This window comes from Orycteropus afer, unplaced genomic scaffold (genome assembly GCF_000298275.1).
Source record: "Orycteropus afer afer isolate SDZICR_OR568_19922 unplaced genomic scaffold, OryAfe1.0 scaffold00152, whole genome shotgun sequence".
In the NCBI taxonomy this organism is placed as follows: Eukaryota; Metazoa; Chordata; class Mammalia; order Tubulidentata; family Orycteropodidae; genus Orycteropus; species Orycteropus afer.
This window is the reverse complement of record NW_006921739.1, coordinates 518,331-536,366: the sequence shown is the minus strand read 5'-3', so window position 1 is coordinate 536,366 and position 18,036 is coordinate 518,331. Positions and strand designations below refer to the sequence as shown.

The 18,036-nt window shown below is 37.5% G+C and overlaps 1 protein-coding gene across 1 annotated transcript in view; it reads right to left on the bottom strand.

The window, feature by feature from the left end:
- Positions 1–467: 467 nt before the first annotated feature.
- Positions 468–18,036, bottom strand: part of RPF1 (ribosome production factor 1 homolog) — a 29,688-nt gene continuing 12,119 nt past the window's right edge. Inside the window, exons 3-8 of the mRNA XM_007946188.1 lie at positions 9,764–9,859; positions 8,909–9,062; positions 3,158–3,240; positions 2,493–2,674; positions 2,217–2,343; positions 468–509 (exon numbers count right to left, since the gene is read on the bottom strand). Coding sequence (XP_007944379.1) covers positions 468–509; positions 2,217–2,343; positions 2,493–2,674; positions 3,158–3,240; positions 8,909–9,062; positions 9,764–9,859 — 684 coding nt within the window. The remainder of the gene's footprint in view (positions 510–2,216; positions 2,344–2,492; positions 2,675–3,157; positions 3,241–8,908; positions 9,063–9,763; positions 9,860–18,036) is intronic.

Sequence of the window (18,036 nt, the reverse complement as noted above, 5' to 3'; positions counted from 1 at the left end):
TTGTTATATGCCGTCGAGTCGGCCCGACTCATAGCGACCCCTCCTTGGGTTTCCAAGGCAGTATCACTACGGACGTAGGATTGCCCAACCTTCCTTCCTAGGAGTGGCTGGTGGGTTTGAACCGCCAGCCTTCTGGTTAGCAGTCAAGTGCCTTAGGCACTATGCTACCAGAGCTCCCAATGAAACTTGCAGATAGGAAAGTTAATTTGACTTGATTCCAACTTACGATTACCCCCAAATGAGTAAGTTTTAAGGAACCTGCAGCTTTTAAACCCTCATCCAAAATGATTTTTATTCATATTTGCTACATAAACAAACTTGACAATCCATGGCACTCTGACTTTTCCAGACATGAAAGAAGACTTAAAATCAAAAAATGCCATTTTGAAAAGTATCTTCTGTCACAGTAATTTATCAAGTTGAAGCTAGGACTGTTGTGCAAATTCCAATACTGTTCCCTCAGTACTTCATAAATGGAATTTTCTTCTACTTGTATCCATTTCCCGGGGCTGAAAAAAATCATATATAAAACAACAATTTGGGTACATCCTTAGATTTTAAATCTATAGTTAGCTTCAAGTGCTGAGAAACTCTGGGTTTATCTGAGATCCTAAATAGTGAGTCTTAGGCCTAACAAAAAGTACTGGAAGTTAACTGTTCCCATATATGTGGTATGTAATTCTAAAGTATGTTACTTAATATACTTAATATGTTCTGAAACACATTTTCATTTATGATTTAAGATGATGATTCTCAAACTGCTACAAACCTCTACAGCTCTTGGGGGGGAAAATAACGCACTGCCCTTGAGTTGATCTTGACTCATATCAACCCCTCCTTGGGTTTCCAAGGTGGCATCTCTACAAAAGTAGATTGCCCAGTCTTCATTCCGAGGAGTGGCTGATGGATTTGAACCTCCAGCCTCTGGTTAGCAGTCAAGTGCCTTTGGTGCTTCTGAAAACTAACGTAGCAGAATCACTTTAAACGCAGGTTGCTGTACCCCCCTGAGAACTGATTCTTTAGGTTTATGGCTCAAGAATTTGCATTCTTAACAGTTTCCAGGTGAAGATGTTGGTCCCACTTTCAGAATCACTGACCCTTAGGCTACTTCAAATATTGATGCTGTTCTGACTTACGGTGACCCTCATATGTGCAGAGAACAACAATATCATAGGGTTTTCAAGGCTGTGACCTTTTGAAACATCACCAAGCCTATCTCTAAGGTGTCCCTGGTGGGTTCAAACTGCCAACCATTCAGCTAGTTAGCAGTTAAGCACTTAACTATTTGTACCACCAAGGTTATCACAAGACCCAAACACAGTATCAGAGATTGGTTCTTTCTAGCTACTGGGGAGAAAAGTTCCGAAGTACAGGCAGTCTCTTGGGTTACAAACAAGATCTGTTCCTAAGTGTCTTTAAGAAAAGTATAGATCACTCAGAACAGGTGCATGAAGGAGATCTCTGGTGGTGCACTGGTTAAGGCATTTGCTGCTGACCAAAAGGTCAGCAGTTTGAACTCACCAGCCCCTCTTGGAAGAGAAAGAGGCAGCAGCTGGCTTCTGTAAAGATTTACAGCCTTGGAAGACCTATGGAGCAGTTTTACTCCATCCTATAGGCTCACTGGGAGTTGGAATCGACTTGAAGGCAATGGGTTTGTTTGATTTGGCTTTAGTACAAAAAAAGGCTTGAAGCCTTTTCGATGATTTAAAAGCTTCATGTACAGCAAGTGAAGGTGATTGTGATGAAATTTTTTTTTTGTGAGTAGGCAGTTGGTTCAATAGTTTCAAGGTGAGGACAAATTTACATTAACGCAGGGCTTCAAAGTTGGTGGCTGACCACACTGCTCTGAATGTGTGGCTCTCCGCAGTCGTGCTCATAATTCAGTCTCATGCATCAGGCTCCTGAAAGGGCTCACTATGCCTCCTCTAAGTCTCCCATTGCAGGGCGCCAACCCATTTTTCCTGTTCTGGTTACCATGAAAAATATACCATAAAAATTTTGGTCTGGCCCTGTTTTGCTTCATAAGCTATCACAGAACCAGTTCAAAGCCCTGCATTAAAGGGCAAGTAGGAGTTGTTCTTAAGTTGGTCATTTGTAACCCAGGGACTGCTTGTATTACATAAGGTGTAAGTACTAAAAGCTTGAAGTACATAGTTTACTTTTTCTCCAATATTTAAAAAATGATTTACTAGTAGCTTTAAAGCATAAGCATGTACCTTATGGATCCATTCATATTCTCCATATTTAGAATCAAACGTTCCTTTCTGAAGAGATCTTAATTTTAAGGTAAAACGTGGTCCAAGCTCCTGAATTCCTACTTTCTTTTCACTTTTGAATATGTATCTTTAAAGATAAAAGACAAGAGTTAAGGAAATTAGGGTGATAATTTTTTTTTCATTATCTGTACTACTTTATAGTAGAAAAAAGGTTCCTGTTGACAATGTGTTTCATGATTGAAATCACAGTCCAAGGAATTAAAGCACCTTCCTCACCTGTGAAATCTAAAGAAGATATAATCCCGTTGATTGTGGAAAGTGGCAACCTGCCTTCCAATAAACTGAGGGTCATGGGGAAAAAGAGATGCAAACATACGTCCGATAGAATGACCCAACCGTGTTGTGAAATTATTAAGAATTACTTCAGGTATGTGTTCTGTGGGGTCCTTGCCTCTTCTCTAGAAAAATGAAAAATTAGAACGAATTAAGCTAATTGGCAAAACAATTATATCTCATTCCAATTTCAAGTATTAGAATTTACATGATGACATTATTCAAAAAAACCAAAGTTATGTCTAATTAACTACAGATGGCTTACCAAACCCATGAAATGAGATATATTTAATATAAACATGCAGTGAATGTACCAAAAACAAACTCCTACCAGAAAATCAGTGTTTTGTAGTAATGAAGGCTATTGCCTGCCTGCCATAACTCAATCATAATTACACAAGAAAACTGTCAGTAGATAAAAGAACTGCTTTCAACAGGAGCGGGCAAATGCCATTTAATCAATTTGATCTATAAGATACAACATCTACTAAAGTTTTAAGTGTTTGATTTTTCCATTGCAAAGCAAAAAACCATTCTCCTTTTCAAAAATACAATTCAAGTGAAATTTTGGTAAGACAAATGCCAATTAAGGAATGTATGACACTTACCTTGATTTCTTTGCGCAGACGAACACTGCTCATTTTAAAATGAGCAGTTGGACCATGTGGCAAGTGACTCAAAACAAGTCCATCTGTTCATGAAGTTAAGAACACAGTGAAACCCTGTATTATTATAATCTTAAATTATTTAAATAACTAGTCCTCTGTATGCCCCCAAACCAAAGCCAAACCAGTTGCTGTGGAGTCAGTTCTGACTCTTGGCAACCCTCTATGTGTTAAAATATAACTGTTCCATTGGATTCAATGGCTGATTTTTTAGAAGTGGATCACCAGCCCTTTCTTCCAAGGCACTTCTGAGTAGACTGGAATTTTGGTTAGCCACCAAGCATGCTAACCATTTGAGACACCCAGAGGCTCCCCTGTATGCCCACATGGCCCTAAAATATGTAGCTAGGTTAATGGGTGGGTGCACATATGCCTTTGGTTTATCTAAAATTTTCCAATCATTCTCAAAACTAAAGGTGCACAAGTCAACCCAAATCTTTCCAAAAAATAGATTAACCTGTAGTGGTGTTTACTTTTTCTCTTTTCACAAAACAGTAAAATGTGTGTTACCACCATCAACAGCATAATGATGGGTATTCAACTGAAGTAGGAAAAAGAAGCCATTAATGTTACCTACTATTTTAGCAGGAATGATAAGACAGAATGAAATTCTGGAATAATTCTAGCAATGCAAATAGTTTATACGTTCAGAAGATTTATAACCCTAAAAATGCACACTCGTATGTTACATATAGTCAGGATATGCCGTCAGCTTTGAGTATTATTCAACAAGACCAGAGTCTCCGGTCCAAGGTCTCTTGGAAGTCAAGGTTATTAGTGTTTCTCAAGAGTCAAGGTCTTCCTCTTGGGATTACTGTGCCACAAATTACTATCAACCAACCAATTTATAACTACTTATTGTCTACAGAGAATTATGCTAGGCTAAAAATGCAATATAAGAAGTCTACCTACAATCAGCCTAAGGGCTTTAAAGGTCCTGGCTGCAGCAAACTAAGAATACCTCATGTACAACACTTCTCCAGTCTTTGCATCACAACCTTACTTTATCCTGCAATACCTATGCTTTCCAATGATTAAATTTTGGCTATTGTTTAGTGCCACTACAATCGGGTAGAAACGATGACAACAGACAAAGCTCTCAATTTATATAATGTTTACAAAACATTCTTACATGTACATTATTTCATCTGATCCTTACAGGAACTACACTTTAGCTGGGGGTCAGACTCAAGGCTATTTAAAGTGTATCTGTGTACAGTATGAGTTTTACAAAACAGATGTTGCCATCTTTTTTATAGCACTATCAATATTCTTCCATTCAGCCAGATTACAAGCTACAGTTACCTTCAACTTCTCCCTCTCCCACCAAATCCTATTGATTTTACCTTTAAAAGTCCCTTTACTTCTACAACCACTTCTTTACCCTCACTGCTACTGTTTTAGTTGAGGTCCCTGAGCTTTACACATAAATTATTAAAACTTACTGTGCTTGTTCCGACCTCTTCAAGTCTATCTTCTAATAGTCCATAAATTAAGTCTGGATTTAGGCCTTTGTTCTACACATAATCAGCTATGTATTACAGTTTCTCAAGTGCTAAGTGGAAAACAAAACTAGATACCACCAGGATCTTGACAGCTGTAGCTAACTTCATACCACTCTCATCAGACTCATCTACAGAATAAAGACATCAGTAAAGAGTCAATGTGTCCTCTCCTTTGTTATGAGACCAAAGGAATTGGATGGTGCCTAGCTATCATTACTGAACATTCTGATCAAAAGGGAGAAAATGCAGAATGGAATTTCAAATTCTCATGGATGCCTGACTTTCCTGAGCAACAAAGGTTGGATGAACTCCTGTAACTTATTTCCTTGAGATAATCTTTTAGTCTTAAACCAAAAATATCCTCTGAAGTCTTCTCAAAACCAAACAATAACTTAATTTACTTAACTAGTAAAAAAATGTCTGCCTTGAACATTAAGCTCTTTGAAGAACTATCTATATGGGATCAAATTAACAACAGCAACTTGAAAGATCAGTAGGAACCTTAGGGGGCAGTGAATTTATGTTAATGAGAAGGAACAACTCAGGAAAGAAGGGTGAGAATAGTTGCACAACTCAAAGAATATAATCAATGTCATTAAATGGTAAACGTAGAAACTGTTTAATTGGTGTATGTTTTGCTGCACATAATTTCAACAACAACAACAAAAAGACTCAATGTGTCATCAAACTACTCTTTGAGCCTATCTCCTCTCAAGCTTCCCCATGCTGCCATGCTGGTTCCTAGCTTGGGAGTCAGTCACACAGTCACCAATTTTCTCAGCGTCTACTGTTATTTACCAGAAAACCTGTCACTAATGTAACAGTCATATAAATCCACTCTCCTCAACTAATTCATAACTCTTAGAAGAAATACTAGTTTCTTACAGGTATTTGTGCCTACCACATACATAGTAGATTATCAGTAAATACTTGAATTTTCTTTCTTTTTGAAGATTTACTACAAGTTCCTTCATAAAGTACATCTACCACTATTTCTGTAACACTAAAACATTAAGGAAATCATACAATTTTGAGGAAGAAGGAAATGTAAAGATCTTTTCTTCCACCCCAAATTAAGGCCTGAATCCTCTGTAGAACACACCTACTAAGTAAGTTGTGCTCTGTGTCAAAAACAAGTTACAAAACACAAACTCATCAGTTTTGAAATAATTTCCTTTCCTGAGTACCTGCCCTATACAAGGAACATTTATTTATGTTAATCCCTAAAACAAATCATTGAAAACAGGAGTCATCACCCTTACGTTAGTAATGAGGAAGAAGTTGAGAAGGGTCAAGTAACTTAGAATTCCTGAGCTAGGCGGCAGCAGATCTCAACTGGGGTGGGACTTGTACCTGAGCCCTTGACTGGCAGCTGCCCACACCTAGACATATATGGAGGGATTTTTTGCTTATCATGATGAATGAAGTATTATTGGCACTTAGTACCAAAGGCCAGGAATGCAAGACACTGCATTCAAACTGCCAACAATATAGCACATAGAAATATGCCACCTAAAATCCAATAATGCTCTATTTACAATGAATGTAGGGGTTATGGCTGTATGAATAAAGCCTCCATGCTTTTCACTGCACCACATTTACTAAAACACCTACTACAGGCCAGGCATTATGCCTTTATAAACATAGTATGCTTAATGTGATCCATGTGGGAAAACTAAAGGTAAGTATCATTTCCTACATTTAAAAAATGCCAAAGTGAATGGCTAAGACACTTATCTCTAAGATTCACCACTAATAGGTTCTTCCTTTACATATTAGTTCTACATTTTTTTTTTTCTGGATTGAAGCAAAGATTAACCTGAATTCTTTTTTTTAACTTCTTCCTTCCTTTAAAAATCCTACCTCTATTTACCTATCTCTTATCTTCCTCAAAGAGAAGTACAGTCTCATTTATATAAGTTTGCTCAGATATATTCTGAAGACAGGATATCTGAACTCATTCAGCTTCTAGGCCTTATCTTAAAATCTCTTTATCCAAGACAGACTTCCAGTCTCCCTTACCAATGTCCATATTGGTATCAAGATTATTCTCTGTTAATAAGACACAAGCAAATCAAGAGTTTTGCTTTCCTAGCATCTTTCACCAATATTTTGCCATCAGCTGCATTAGTAAACACCAATCAGAAAAGAAAATGAAATATTTTTGAAATTATAATAAAATGAAAATCTAAGCAGGTCATACTTACACAAATTCCATTAGCCTTTGATAATCCAATGCATAATTTTATACTCCAAAATTATAATCTTTTTACCTTTTCAGTGAAATTTTACAAAGCAAGTTCATTTTACACTCAACAGTTCATACACATTTTGTTTTGTGACACTGATTACAATCCTCACGATGTAACAGCTCTCCTTCCACTTCCTTCCCTGTGGCCACCCTTTCCTGTGTTTTTCCAGTCTAATGCATTCCTGCCTCTCTAGCTTTTTCCCTGTGCAAATGCTGTCCTTCTGATCTCCCATGGTTGACTGTTTGAAGGAATACATCTCCCTGGTGTAGCTGTTCAGCTAGTAGGCTTGTCTACTGTTTGGCTGAAACTTAGCCTTAGCTGTGAGTCCAATTCCACGCCTGAAGGGTGACTAGGGGACAAGGTCTTGGAGGCAAAATTATAATCCTGATTTTAGTGTAAGGAGTAGGGCACTTTCAGATTTGGATAATCAGTCTAGTTCTTTAATATAATGCAGGTCTGTGTACTAATGTTGTCTTAATGACTTGACAGTTAACTTACCATATAAGGTGTCCAATATAATAAACAAAAAATTATTAATACACTGAGTAAAAAGATAATTCAGTTTTATAAAGAAAGAGATGTAGGTTTCTAAAGGCAACAGATGGTGTTAAGTGAAATGTGCCTATATAAAATAGCTCAGATAAAAATAAGAATAGAATGTTTATAGAACTGATGAATGTCTGCTTCTTAGCAAAGAGTTACTAGCAGCCTTTAAATGATAGTTTTTTAACGGCCAAAAATAGGAAGAGAAGAAAAAGGCTTATCACTTTATTTTGGGGAACAGGGGGAAAAAAAAGTAGCAACTATCTTAAAAAAGATCATTTCTGAACAGCTAAGTATTTAGGAAATGTTACTTTGTTGTATTAACCAACAATCCAAGCCCACAAGTACATATCACAAAGCTGGGTTTAGTCTATTTTAGTTTCTGGAAAGCAACTGGTATAACTAACATTTTTAAATTACACTGAAAACAATAAAAGTAACCCATAGTAGTGCTTAGATTTTTTTAAAATAGCCTTTTAACTCATTAACCTGAAAAGAAGAGTGTTTATTGATTTAAAAGCTAAACAAACAAACAAACAAACAAAACAGTTATTCTGGCAGCAGTCCAGGGAATTTTGTCTTTTTTTTCTTTAAAGATAAATTCTTAGCAGTTTAAATAATTTTGACTAATTCAACTGTTTACCTGTAAAGGTACTGAATTCACAGATACCATATGATATGTAAGTAAAACAACAGTAACAGTAAGTAAATCCTAGAAATAAATCTAGGAGAAATGGCTTGGAATCACATTCACCTCAGATCTGAGACTCACAGAAAAACTAGCAAATACAATCCAAAACACTAGCAAATATATACCTCAAAAACTTAATCCTATGATCCCACCTCTAGTAAAACAAAATCTAGTCAAAAGAAACTACTTACAAATGGCCAACTAGGTCAGCCCTTGCAAACGGTTTTCTCTCTGCACTGAGCATTCTTCCTCTGCCTTACTGTACCTCCTTCACCCATACCGACCTAGACCCAGCTCAAGGAACTCCTCCATAAAGTCCTTCCTACCTGATATCCCTATGGTAGAGTTTATCAGTCACTGGGTTTCCAGTGTATCCTGTACTTCTTAATTGGATTAGTCCCATTACATTTTAATTGTTAGTTTAAATGTCTACTTTCTCCTAAGAGTATGAGTTCCCAGATGGCTGATTTTACCTTTGCATCTTTTACTGAAGATTAAAACAATGCCTTGCCCAACTAGTATGTGCTTGATAAACATTTGCTCAATGAAGGAAAAATGATTTCACAGACTTAGATAGAGATGCAACATTTTTTGGTTAAAAAATTATGTTCTGAATGTTATACCGAACTTTTTATAAATCCTTTATTCTTTAAAATATATTTCTAAAGGGACAAGAAAACTTCCTTAAAAAACCAAAGGATACTTGGTATTTTACGGTCTTCATTAATAACAATAAGATCTGTGAAATCTCTTGAGATGCACTGAGGAATGATTTTCTTCAGAGCCAATCCTCTTCGGTAATAAACATGGGAGTTTGGTATAACTGTGGAGAGTTGTTCACAGAGTCGTACTGTTCTCTGAAACACAAAATAACAAAAATCCTCAAAAGTGAAAAAGAAAAAAATCTTATGTGATATATAAGGAAAAGAGTAATGGGTCTTAACGGAGTTGCCGTCAAGTCTATTCCAACTCACAGAGAACCTCTGTGTGTCACAGTACAGTTGTGCTCCCAAGGGTTTCACTGACTTGATTTTTTGGAAGTAGATCACCAACCCTTTCTTCTAAAACTCCTCTTTAATGTTATTAATAGAGAGCAAGGCTGGGAAAGAAGGAAGTCTAAATAGTGTCTCATTCTTTATCAAAGGCAGGTTATCCTACAGTAATGGTTCTCAACTGAGGATGATTTTGCCCTCTCAGGGGACATTTGGCAATGTTTGGAAACACATGTTGTCATGAATGGTGAGAGGACAGGTGCTATTGGCATTTAGTGGGTAGAACCTAGAAAACTGCTAGACATCCCATAATACAAAAGACAGCCTTCTACAACAAAGAATTATGCAGTGAAAAATGTAAAATAGTGCTGAGGTTGAGAAAACCTAGCATGAAGAATCATGCTTAGTAAATCTGTATCACATCATAACTGTGAAATTTTATTTAGCTTATTGAGAGGCATAGCTAAAACAATTAATGATTCCACTTTTCTGAACAGTTTGCAAAAATAATATAAATATAAGCAAATTAAGAATTCAAGAACTTTATTAATCAATGTGCTTTATACCCCATGAGGTCTGTCTGATGTTGTGATGAGAATCTTAGGAGAAGTTTGTCTGTTGAAGTAAGAAGCAAATTCATCTGTGGCTTCATCATAAGCAACCTGAGAAGAGAAAAAATGTCACATTGAACAGATGAATAATGTGCTGAGCCAGTGTTTTAAAAGTGGTTCCAGTAGGATTCTTTGACACTAACTACTAGCTAATAGGGCATTTAAAGGTAGCCCAGGAGGGATGTTCATTAATGGTGGTATGAAGAGGCTAGGTGACTTCCTCTCTGCAGAAAACAAGTATAAAAGTGGACAAAACATTCTCCAGGACAGACCATATCCTAGGATATGAAACAAGTCTTTTTAATTGAAAATGGCTAAAATCCAACAAAGTACGTTCACTAACCACAATAAAATTAGCAACAAAAAGAAATCTGGGAAATCCTCAAATATTTAGAAACGAAACACATTTCTTAATAACTAATGAGCCTAAGAAGAAATCACAAAAGAAATTAGAAAATATCTTGAACAGAGTGAAAATGAAAATACAACAAATCAAAATTCATGTGGCTAAAGCAGTGTTGCTGTTGTTGCTGTTATGTGCCATTGAATCAGACCCGACTCATAGTGACCCCTCCTTGGGTTTCCAAGGCGGTATCACTACGGAAGTAGATTGCCCAACCTTCCTTCCAAGGAGCGGCTGGTGGGTTTGAACCACCAACCTTCTGGTTAGCAGTCAAGTGCTTTAGGCTCTACGCTACCAGAGCTCCTGGCTAAAGCAGTACTAAGAGGGAAAACCAGAGCTTTACATGTCACATTAGAAAGAAAGAAGTGGAAAATCAATAACCTAAACTTTTGTCTTATGAAGTCAGAAAAAGAAGAGCAAATGAAACCTAAAGGAAACAGAAGGAAGGAAATCATAAGGGGATCAAGGAGAAAAATGAGTTAAATTTTTAAAAAACTAATGAAATTACAAGAAGAAATCAACAAATCTCCCATTAAAAGAAACTCATCTAAACAAGAAGAAAAACAACACATTTTAAAATTTGTGAGATATACCGTAAGTGGTGCTTAGAGGAAATTTTATCACCTTAAGTGCTTATATTACAAAAGATAATCAAATAAATAGAAATAATAAACACAAAGAAAGTAGGAATAAACAAGCAATAAAGACAAAAGAAGGTATAAATAAATTAGGAAACAAAGCTTCAATGCAGAGAATCAAAGAAAAAGGTGCTTTGAAAAAAATAACAAAGTAACTATATCTCTGGTGATAATGGAGCAAGAAAAGAGAAAAAGCTCAAATAAATAATATTAGGAATGAGAAGGAGACATTAACAGAGTCTTACTCATCAACATACATATACATATTCTAAGCAAAATATTTACAAACCAAAACAATGTACTGAAAGATCATATAATAAGACATCATAACCAAACTGGGTTTATCCTAAGAATGCAAGAGGCTTAACATTAGAAAATCTATAGATAAATATCATTCAGTACATGAGGAGCTCTGGCAGTGCAATAGTTAAAGTATATGACTACTAACCAAATGGTTGGCAGTTCAAACCCACCAGCCACTAAATGGCAGAAAGATGAGGCAGTTTCCTTCTATAAATATTTACAGCCTTAGAAATCCTATGGGTAGTTCTACTCTGTTTTCTAGGGTCATCATAAGTTGGAATTTACACTATGGCAGTGGGTTTGTTTTGTTCTTTTTTTAGTATGTTAATGCAGTAAGGGAACTCTGGTGGCATAGTGTCTAAGGCATTTGACTGCCAGAAAGCTGGCAGTTCAAACCCACTATCTGCTCTTTGGAAGACTGGGCAATCCACTTCCAGAGATACTGCCTCGGACACCCAAGGAGGGGTTGCTATGAGTAGGGACTCGATAGTGGTGAGTTGTTTTTTTTTTTTCCTCGGGGGGGGGGAGGGAAGGCAATAAAGAAAATACACTGCATAATCTTCTCAATATGTGCAGAAATAGTATCTGGTCATATTCTACACATCCATTCAAGATAAAACAAAACACAGCAAAATAAGATGGCATTTCATTAACTTGGTGAGAAGGAAGTATCATTAATAATACAAACATTAATGATGACACATTAGAAGCATCATCTTTAAAACCAGGAATATGGTGAAGATGCCTATTATTGCTTTCTCTTTCCCCAAGAGTCAGGAAAGTGGGGGAAAGAAAAGCCAGGGGGATGACACAGCAAGGAGCAGCAGCAGGGATCCAGGTTAAGGGGAGGGACCCAGGCCCTACCCCCAACAGGCAGGAAAGCTGGAGAAAGAAAAGCCAAGGGACAACAGAGCCAGCAGCAGCAGGGATCCAGGTTAAGGGGAGGGACCCAGGCCCTACCCCCAACAGGCAGGAAAGCTGGAGAAAGAAAAGCCAAGGGACAACAGAGCCAGCAGCAGCAGGGATCCAGGTAAGGGGAGGGTGGAGAGGTTTAGAACAGCTAAGGGAGACAAACTTGTCTGCTGATCTGTCCTACTGTGGTGGCTTGCGTGTTGCTGCAAGGCTTGTTTCAAACACCAGCAGAGTTGCACATGGTGCACAGGTTTCAACACAGCTTACAGACTGAGACAGACTAGGAAGAAGGAAGAGGTCATCTACTTCTCAAAGAATCAGCCAGGGAAAACCTTATGAATAGCACGAGAAACACTGTCTGATACACTACTGTGCAACTTTATGAATAGCCCAGAAACACTGTCCAATACAGTACAGGAGGATGAGCCCCTTAGGTTGAAAGGCTCTCAAAATACGACTGGGAAAGAGCTGCATCATCAGAGTAGAATGACCCTTACTAACATGGATAAAGTAAAGCTTTTGAGACCACCATTTGCTAACGTGGCATGACTCAAACTGAGGAGAAACAGCTGCAAGCATCCATTAATAACCAGAACATGGAATGTATGAAGTATGAATCAAGGAAAATTGGAAGTTGTCAAAAATGAAATGGAATGCGTAAAGATTGATATCCTAGGCATTAGTGAGCTAAAATGGACTGGTGTGGGGCATTGTGAATTAAGACAACCATATGATCTACTATGCCAGGAATGACAATTTGAAGAGGAATGGCGTGGCACTTATAATCACAAAGAAAGTTTCAAGATCTGTCCTAAAGTACAATGCTATCAGTGATAGGATAATAGCCATACATCTACAAGGAAGACCAGTTAATACGACTATTATTCAAATTTATGCACCAACCACCAAAGCCAAAGATAAGGAAATTGAAGATTTTACCAACTTCTGCAGTCTGAAATTGACCAAACATGCAATCAAGATGTGCTGATTATCACTGGTGACTGGAATGCAAAAGTTGGAAACAAAGAAGAATCACCGGTAGTTGGAAAATTTGACCTTGGTAACGGAAGTAAGGCTGGAGATAGCATGATAGAATTTTTCAAAACCAAAGACTTATTCATTGCAGATACCTTTTTTCAACAACACAAATGGCAGCTATACATGTGGACTTTGCCAGATGGAGTACACAGGATTAAGACTGCCTACATCTGTGGCAAGAGGCGATGGAAAAGTTCAGTATCTTCAGCCAAAACAAGGCCAGGAGCTGATTGTGGAATAGACAATCAACTGCTCATATGCAAGTTCAACTTGAAGACAATTAAAACAAGTCCATGAGAGTCAAAATATGACCTTGAATATATCCCTCCTGAATTTAGAGACCATCTAAAGAACAGATTACATGCACTGAACACCAATGACCAAAAACCAGAAGAATTGTGGGACGACCTCAAGAACATCATCCATGAAGAAAGCAAGAGGTCATTAAAAAGATGAGGAAAAAAAAGAAAAGACCAAAATGTATGTCAGAAGAGACGCTGAAACTTGTCCTTGAATGGAGAATCACTAAAGCAAGTGGAAGAAATAAAAAGGTAAAAGAGCTGAACAGAAGATTTCAAAGAGCAGCTCAAGTAGACAAAGCCAATTACTACAATGAAATGTGCAAAGACCTGGAGTTAGAAAACCAAAAGGGAAGAACATGCTCAGCATTTCTCAAGCTGAAAGAACTGAGGAAAAGACTGAAGCCTTAAATTGCAATACTGAAAGATTCTATGAGCAAAATATTGAATGATGCAGGAAGCATCAAAAGAAGAGAAAGGAATACACAGAGTCACTGTACCAAAAAAGAACTAGTAGATCTTCACCCATTTCAGGAGGTGACATATGATCAAGAACCAATAGTACTGAAGGAAGAAGTCGAAGCTGCACTGAAAGAATTGGTGAAGAACAAGGCTCCAGGAATTGGCGGAATAACCATTGAGATTTTTCAACAAACCGATGTCCCGCTAGAGGCACTCACTCAGTTATGCCAAGAGATTTGGAAGACAACTACCCGGCCAACTGACTGGAAGAAATCCATATATGTACCCATTCCAAACAAAGGTGATCCCAGAGAATGTGGAAATTATCAAACATTATCATTAATATCACACGCAAGTAAAATCTTACTGAAGATTATTCAAAAACAGTTGCAGCAGTATATTGACAGAGAACTTCCAGAGATAGAAGTTAGATTCAGAAGAGGACGTGGAGCAAGGGGTATCAATGGTGATGCCAGATGGATCTTGGCTGAAAGCAAAGAATGCCAGAAAGATGTTTACCTGTGTTTTATTGACTATGCAAAAGCATTTGATTGTGTGTATTATAAAACTATGGATAACACTGAGAAGAATGGGAATTCCAGAACACTTAATTGTACTCACGAGGAACCTATACACAGACCAGGAGGCTGTCATTCAAACAGAACAAGGAGACACTGCATTGTTTAAAATCAAGAATGGAGTGCATCAGGGTTGTATCCTTTCACCATACTTATTCAACCTGTATGATGAACAAATAATCCGAGACGCTGGACTATATGGAAGAACATGGCATCAAGATTGGAGAAAGAATCGTTAACAACCTGTGATATGGGGACGACACAACTTCTTTGCTTGCTTTTGAAAGCAGGGATGTCTTGAACCACTTACTGATGAAAATTGAAAAATACAGTCTGCAGTATGGATTATATCTTAATATAAAGAAAACAAAAATCCTCACAACTGGACCTATAAGCAACATCACAATAAATGGAGAAAAGATTGAAGCTGTGAAAGACTTTGCATTGCTTGGTTCCACAATCGACACCAATGGAAGCAGCAGTTGGGACATCAGATGACATATAGCACTGGGCAAGTTGGCTGCAAGGGACCTCTTTCAAGTGCTGAGGAGCAAAGATGTCTCCTTGAGGCCTCAGGTGCGCCTGACACAAGCCATGGTATTTCCAATCACCTCATATGCATGTGAGAGCTGGACAATGAATAAGGAAGACTGAAGAAGAATTGATGCTTTTGAGTTGTGGTGCTGGCAAAGAATGCTGAAAGTACCATGAACTGCTAAAAGAACTAACAGATCTGTCCTGGAGGAAGTGCAACTGGAATGCTCTCTGGAAACAAGAATGGCCAGACTTCACCTCACTGACTTTGGTTATATTACCAAGTAAGGACTGTTCCCTGGAGAAGGATGTCATGTTTGGTAAGGTGGAGGGTCAATGAAAATGGGGAAGGCCCTCAACAAGACAGACTGACACAGTGGCTGCGGCTATGGGATCAAGTATAGCAAGGATCGCGGAGCTGGTGTGGGACCGAGTGGTGTTTCATTCTGCTGTGCACAGGGTCACTATGAGTCAGAGACTATTAACAGCACCTAACAGTAACCACAACCATTGCTTTTTGTATTTATTATCTATTTATTTAACATGATGCTGCTAGTTAGCACAAAAGTGGGTATAAAAAAATAAACTACTAGTGTATTGAAAGTAAGAGACAAAATTGTCATTCAAACAAAATGATCTAAAATAGAAACGTGTGAACAACAGATTAAATTTTAGTAATTAAAGTTTAGCTAAACTACTGGTAAGATGATCACCACCTAAAAATAATTGCATTTTTATAAACCAGTAAACAAAACAATTTTCAAAGTCTGACACAATAGGACAGATACTGCTTGATTCCATTTATATGAGATATCTAGAATAGGCAAAGAGCTCTGGGGGCATAGTACCTAAGGCATGTGACTACTAACCAGAAGACTGGTGGTTCAAACCACCAGCCACTCCTCAGGAGGAAGGTTGGGCAATCTACTTCCGCAGTGATAATGCCTTGGAAACTGAAGGAGAGCTTGCTATGAGCCGGGTCAGACTTGACGCGGTGGGTTTTTAGAATAGGCAAGTGCGTAGAGATAAATGGGACTGAGAGGAAGAGGACATTGGGAGTTTGCTTAATAGATACTAAGTTTCTGTTTGGGGTGATGAAAAAGTTTTATAAACAGATAGTGGTGATGGTTGCACAGTAATGAAAGTTACTGAATTGTATCCTAAAAATAGTTAAAATGGCAAGCTTTATGTTATATATAAAGATTAAAAAAATAAACCACACAAAGATGTTCAACCTTATTAATAAAAAGATTGCAAATTAATACTACATTGAGATACAATTTCTCATCTATCAGTCTGGAATATGTTAAAAACTACACACTCTTGGAAAGATCAAGGAAACAGAAACTCTCACACATTGGTAGTGAGAATGCAAACTGGTACAACCCTTATGGAGGGGAATGTGGAAATATTTACAAACCTGGTGGTGCAGTGGTTTAAACATTCGGCTGCTAACCCAAAAGGTTGGTGGTTTGAACCAGCTACTCTGTAGGAAAAAGATGTGGCAGCTTGCTTCCATAAAGATTTATACCCTTGGCAACCCTAGAGGCAGTTCTACTCAATCCTATAGCATTTGGTATGTTGACTCCAGAACAGTGGGTTTGGTATTTTTGGTTTGCACATACATTACCCTTTAATCCAACAATTTTACCTTCTCACCCAACAATCTTACTTCTAATAATTTTCCTCATAGATACATCTAGAGGAATATGAAAATACTGTTAATAAGTTTACTCATTACAACATTATTTCTAATTATAAAACAGAGTGAAGTTTAAGGAATAACAGGACATTTATATAATCTCAAATTATGTCTTCCCATAATGCTTATTTACAAAAGATGAAAACATAATTTTACAGTGGATAAAACTGGCAAACACCTCCTTAATCAAGTAATCTTTAATCCATTACATGAGTAATAATGGATAAATCAACATCATGTGACTCCTCATATGAGGCACCGAAAAGAACATTATCACTATCTGTGGTATTACTATCAAAAGTAACTAACCCCAAATCTAATCGTGAAGAAATATCAGATAAACCCATGCTGAGGGGCATTCCACAGAATACCTCATCTGTACACTTCAAAATACCAATATCCTGAAAAGAAAGACTGAGAAATTATTCTGAATTAATAAGCCATTACAATGGAATAAATGCATGACCTAAGATTTCTGTTTTGCTAAAAATGACATTATTGGGACCACTAGTGAAATCTGAATAAGATATAAAGATTAGATAATACTATTGTCTATCAATAACAATACTCTTTTTTAATATAGGTAAAACACACTGAAGTATGTAGTAACAAAAAGGTATCATGTCTGTCACTTACTCTCAAGCATTCCAGAGAGAATACAAATGAAACCAAGTGTGGTACAATTTAACATTTAGAAAACTGTGGATGAAAGGTTTACACGAAATGCTACTTTTCTGTTAGTCTGAAAGTTGGTCAATATAAGTAAAATTAAAATGTCTACATATGTATAGGTACATACATACATACATAAAATTGCAAGCCCTCTCTACCATAATCCAAACCAAACTCACTGCTGTCCAGTCAGTTATCGATTTATAGTGACCCCTCCTTGGGTTTCCAAGGCAGTATCACTACAGAAGTAGATTGCCCAATATTCCTTCCGAGGACTGGCTGATAGGTTTGAACGGCCAACCTTCTGGTTAGCAGTCAAATGCCTTAGGCCCTTTCTACCATAGGTAGTCTTAAATCTCTTTTATCCTATTTTTCCTTCAGAAACCAATCATCTGCAGAAATCGTGTGTTTGCGTGTGAGACAAAAAGAAAGGGATACAGTCAGTATAGTGCACTGATGGATCCCAAGTCCCTAAAACAGGACCCAATGTATAGCAGGTGCAGTGTAGTAAATTACTTTGTATGGCTTTTCTACCCATAAGTCATTGTAAACTCATTGGTGGAATGAGCAACTGAGGAGCTCCTGATTGTAAATGTTATCCATGTGGAGTATTTCTGTTGGGCGTGGCACAATACAATGTTCTGGGAGGTTCCCACTCTCTCTCAGATGCTTAGAGTTCTGATGCTA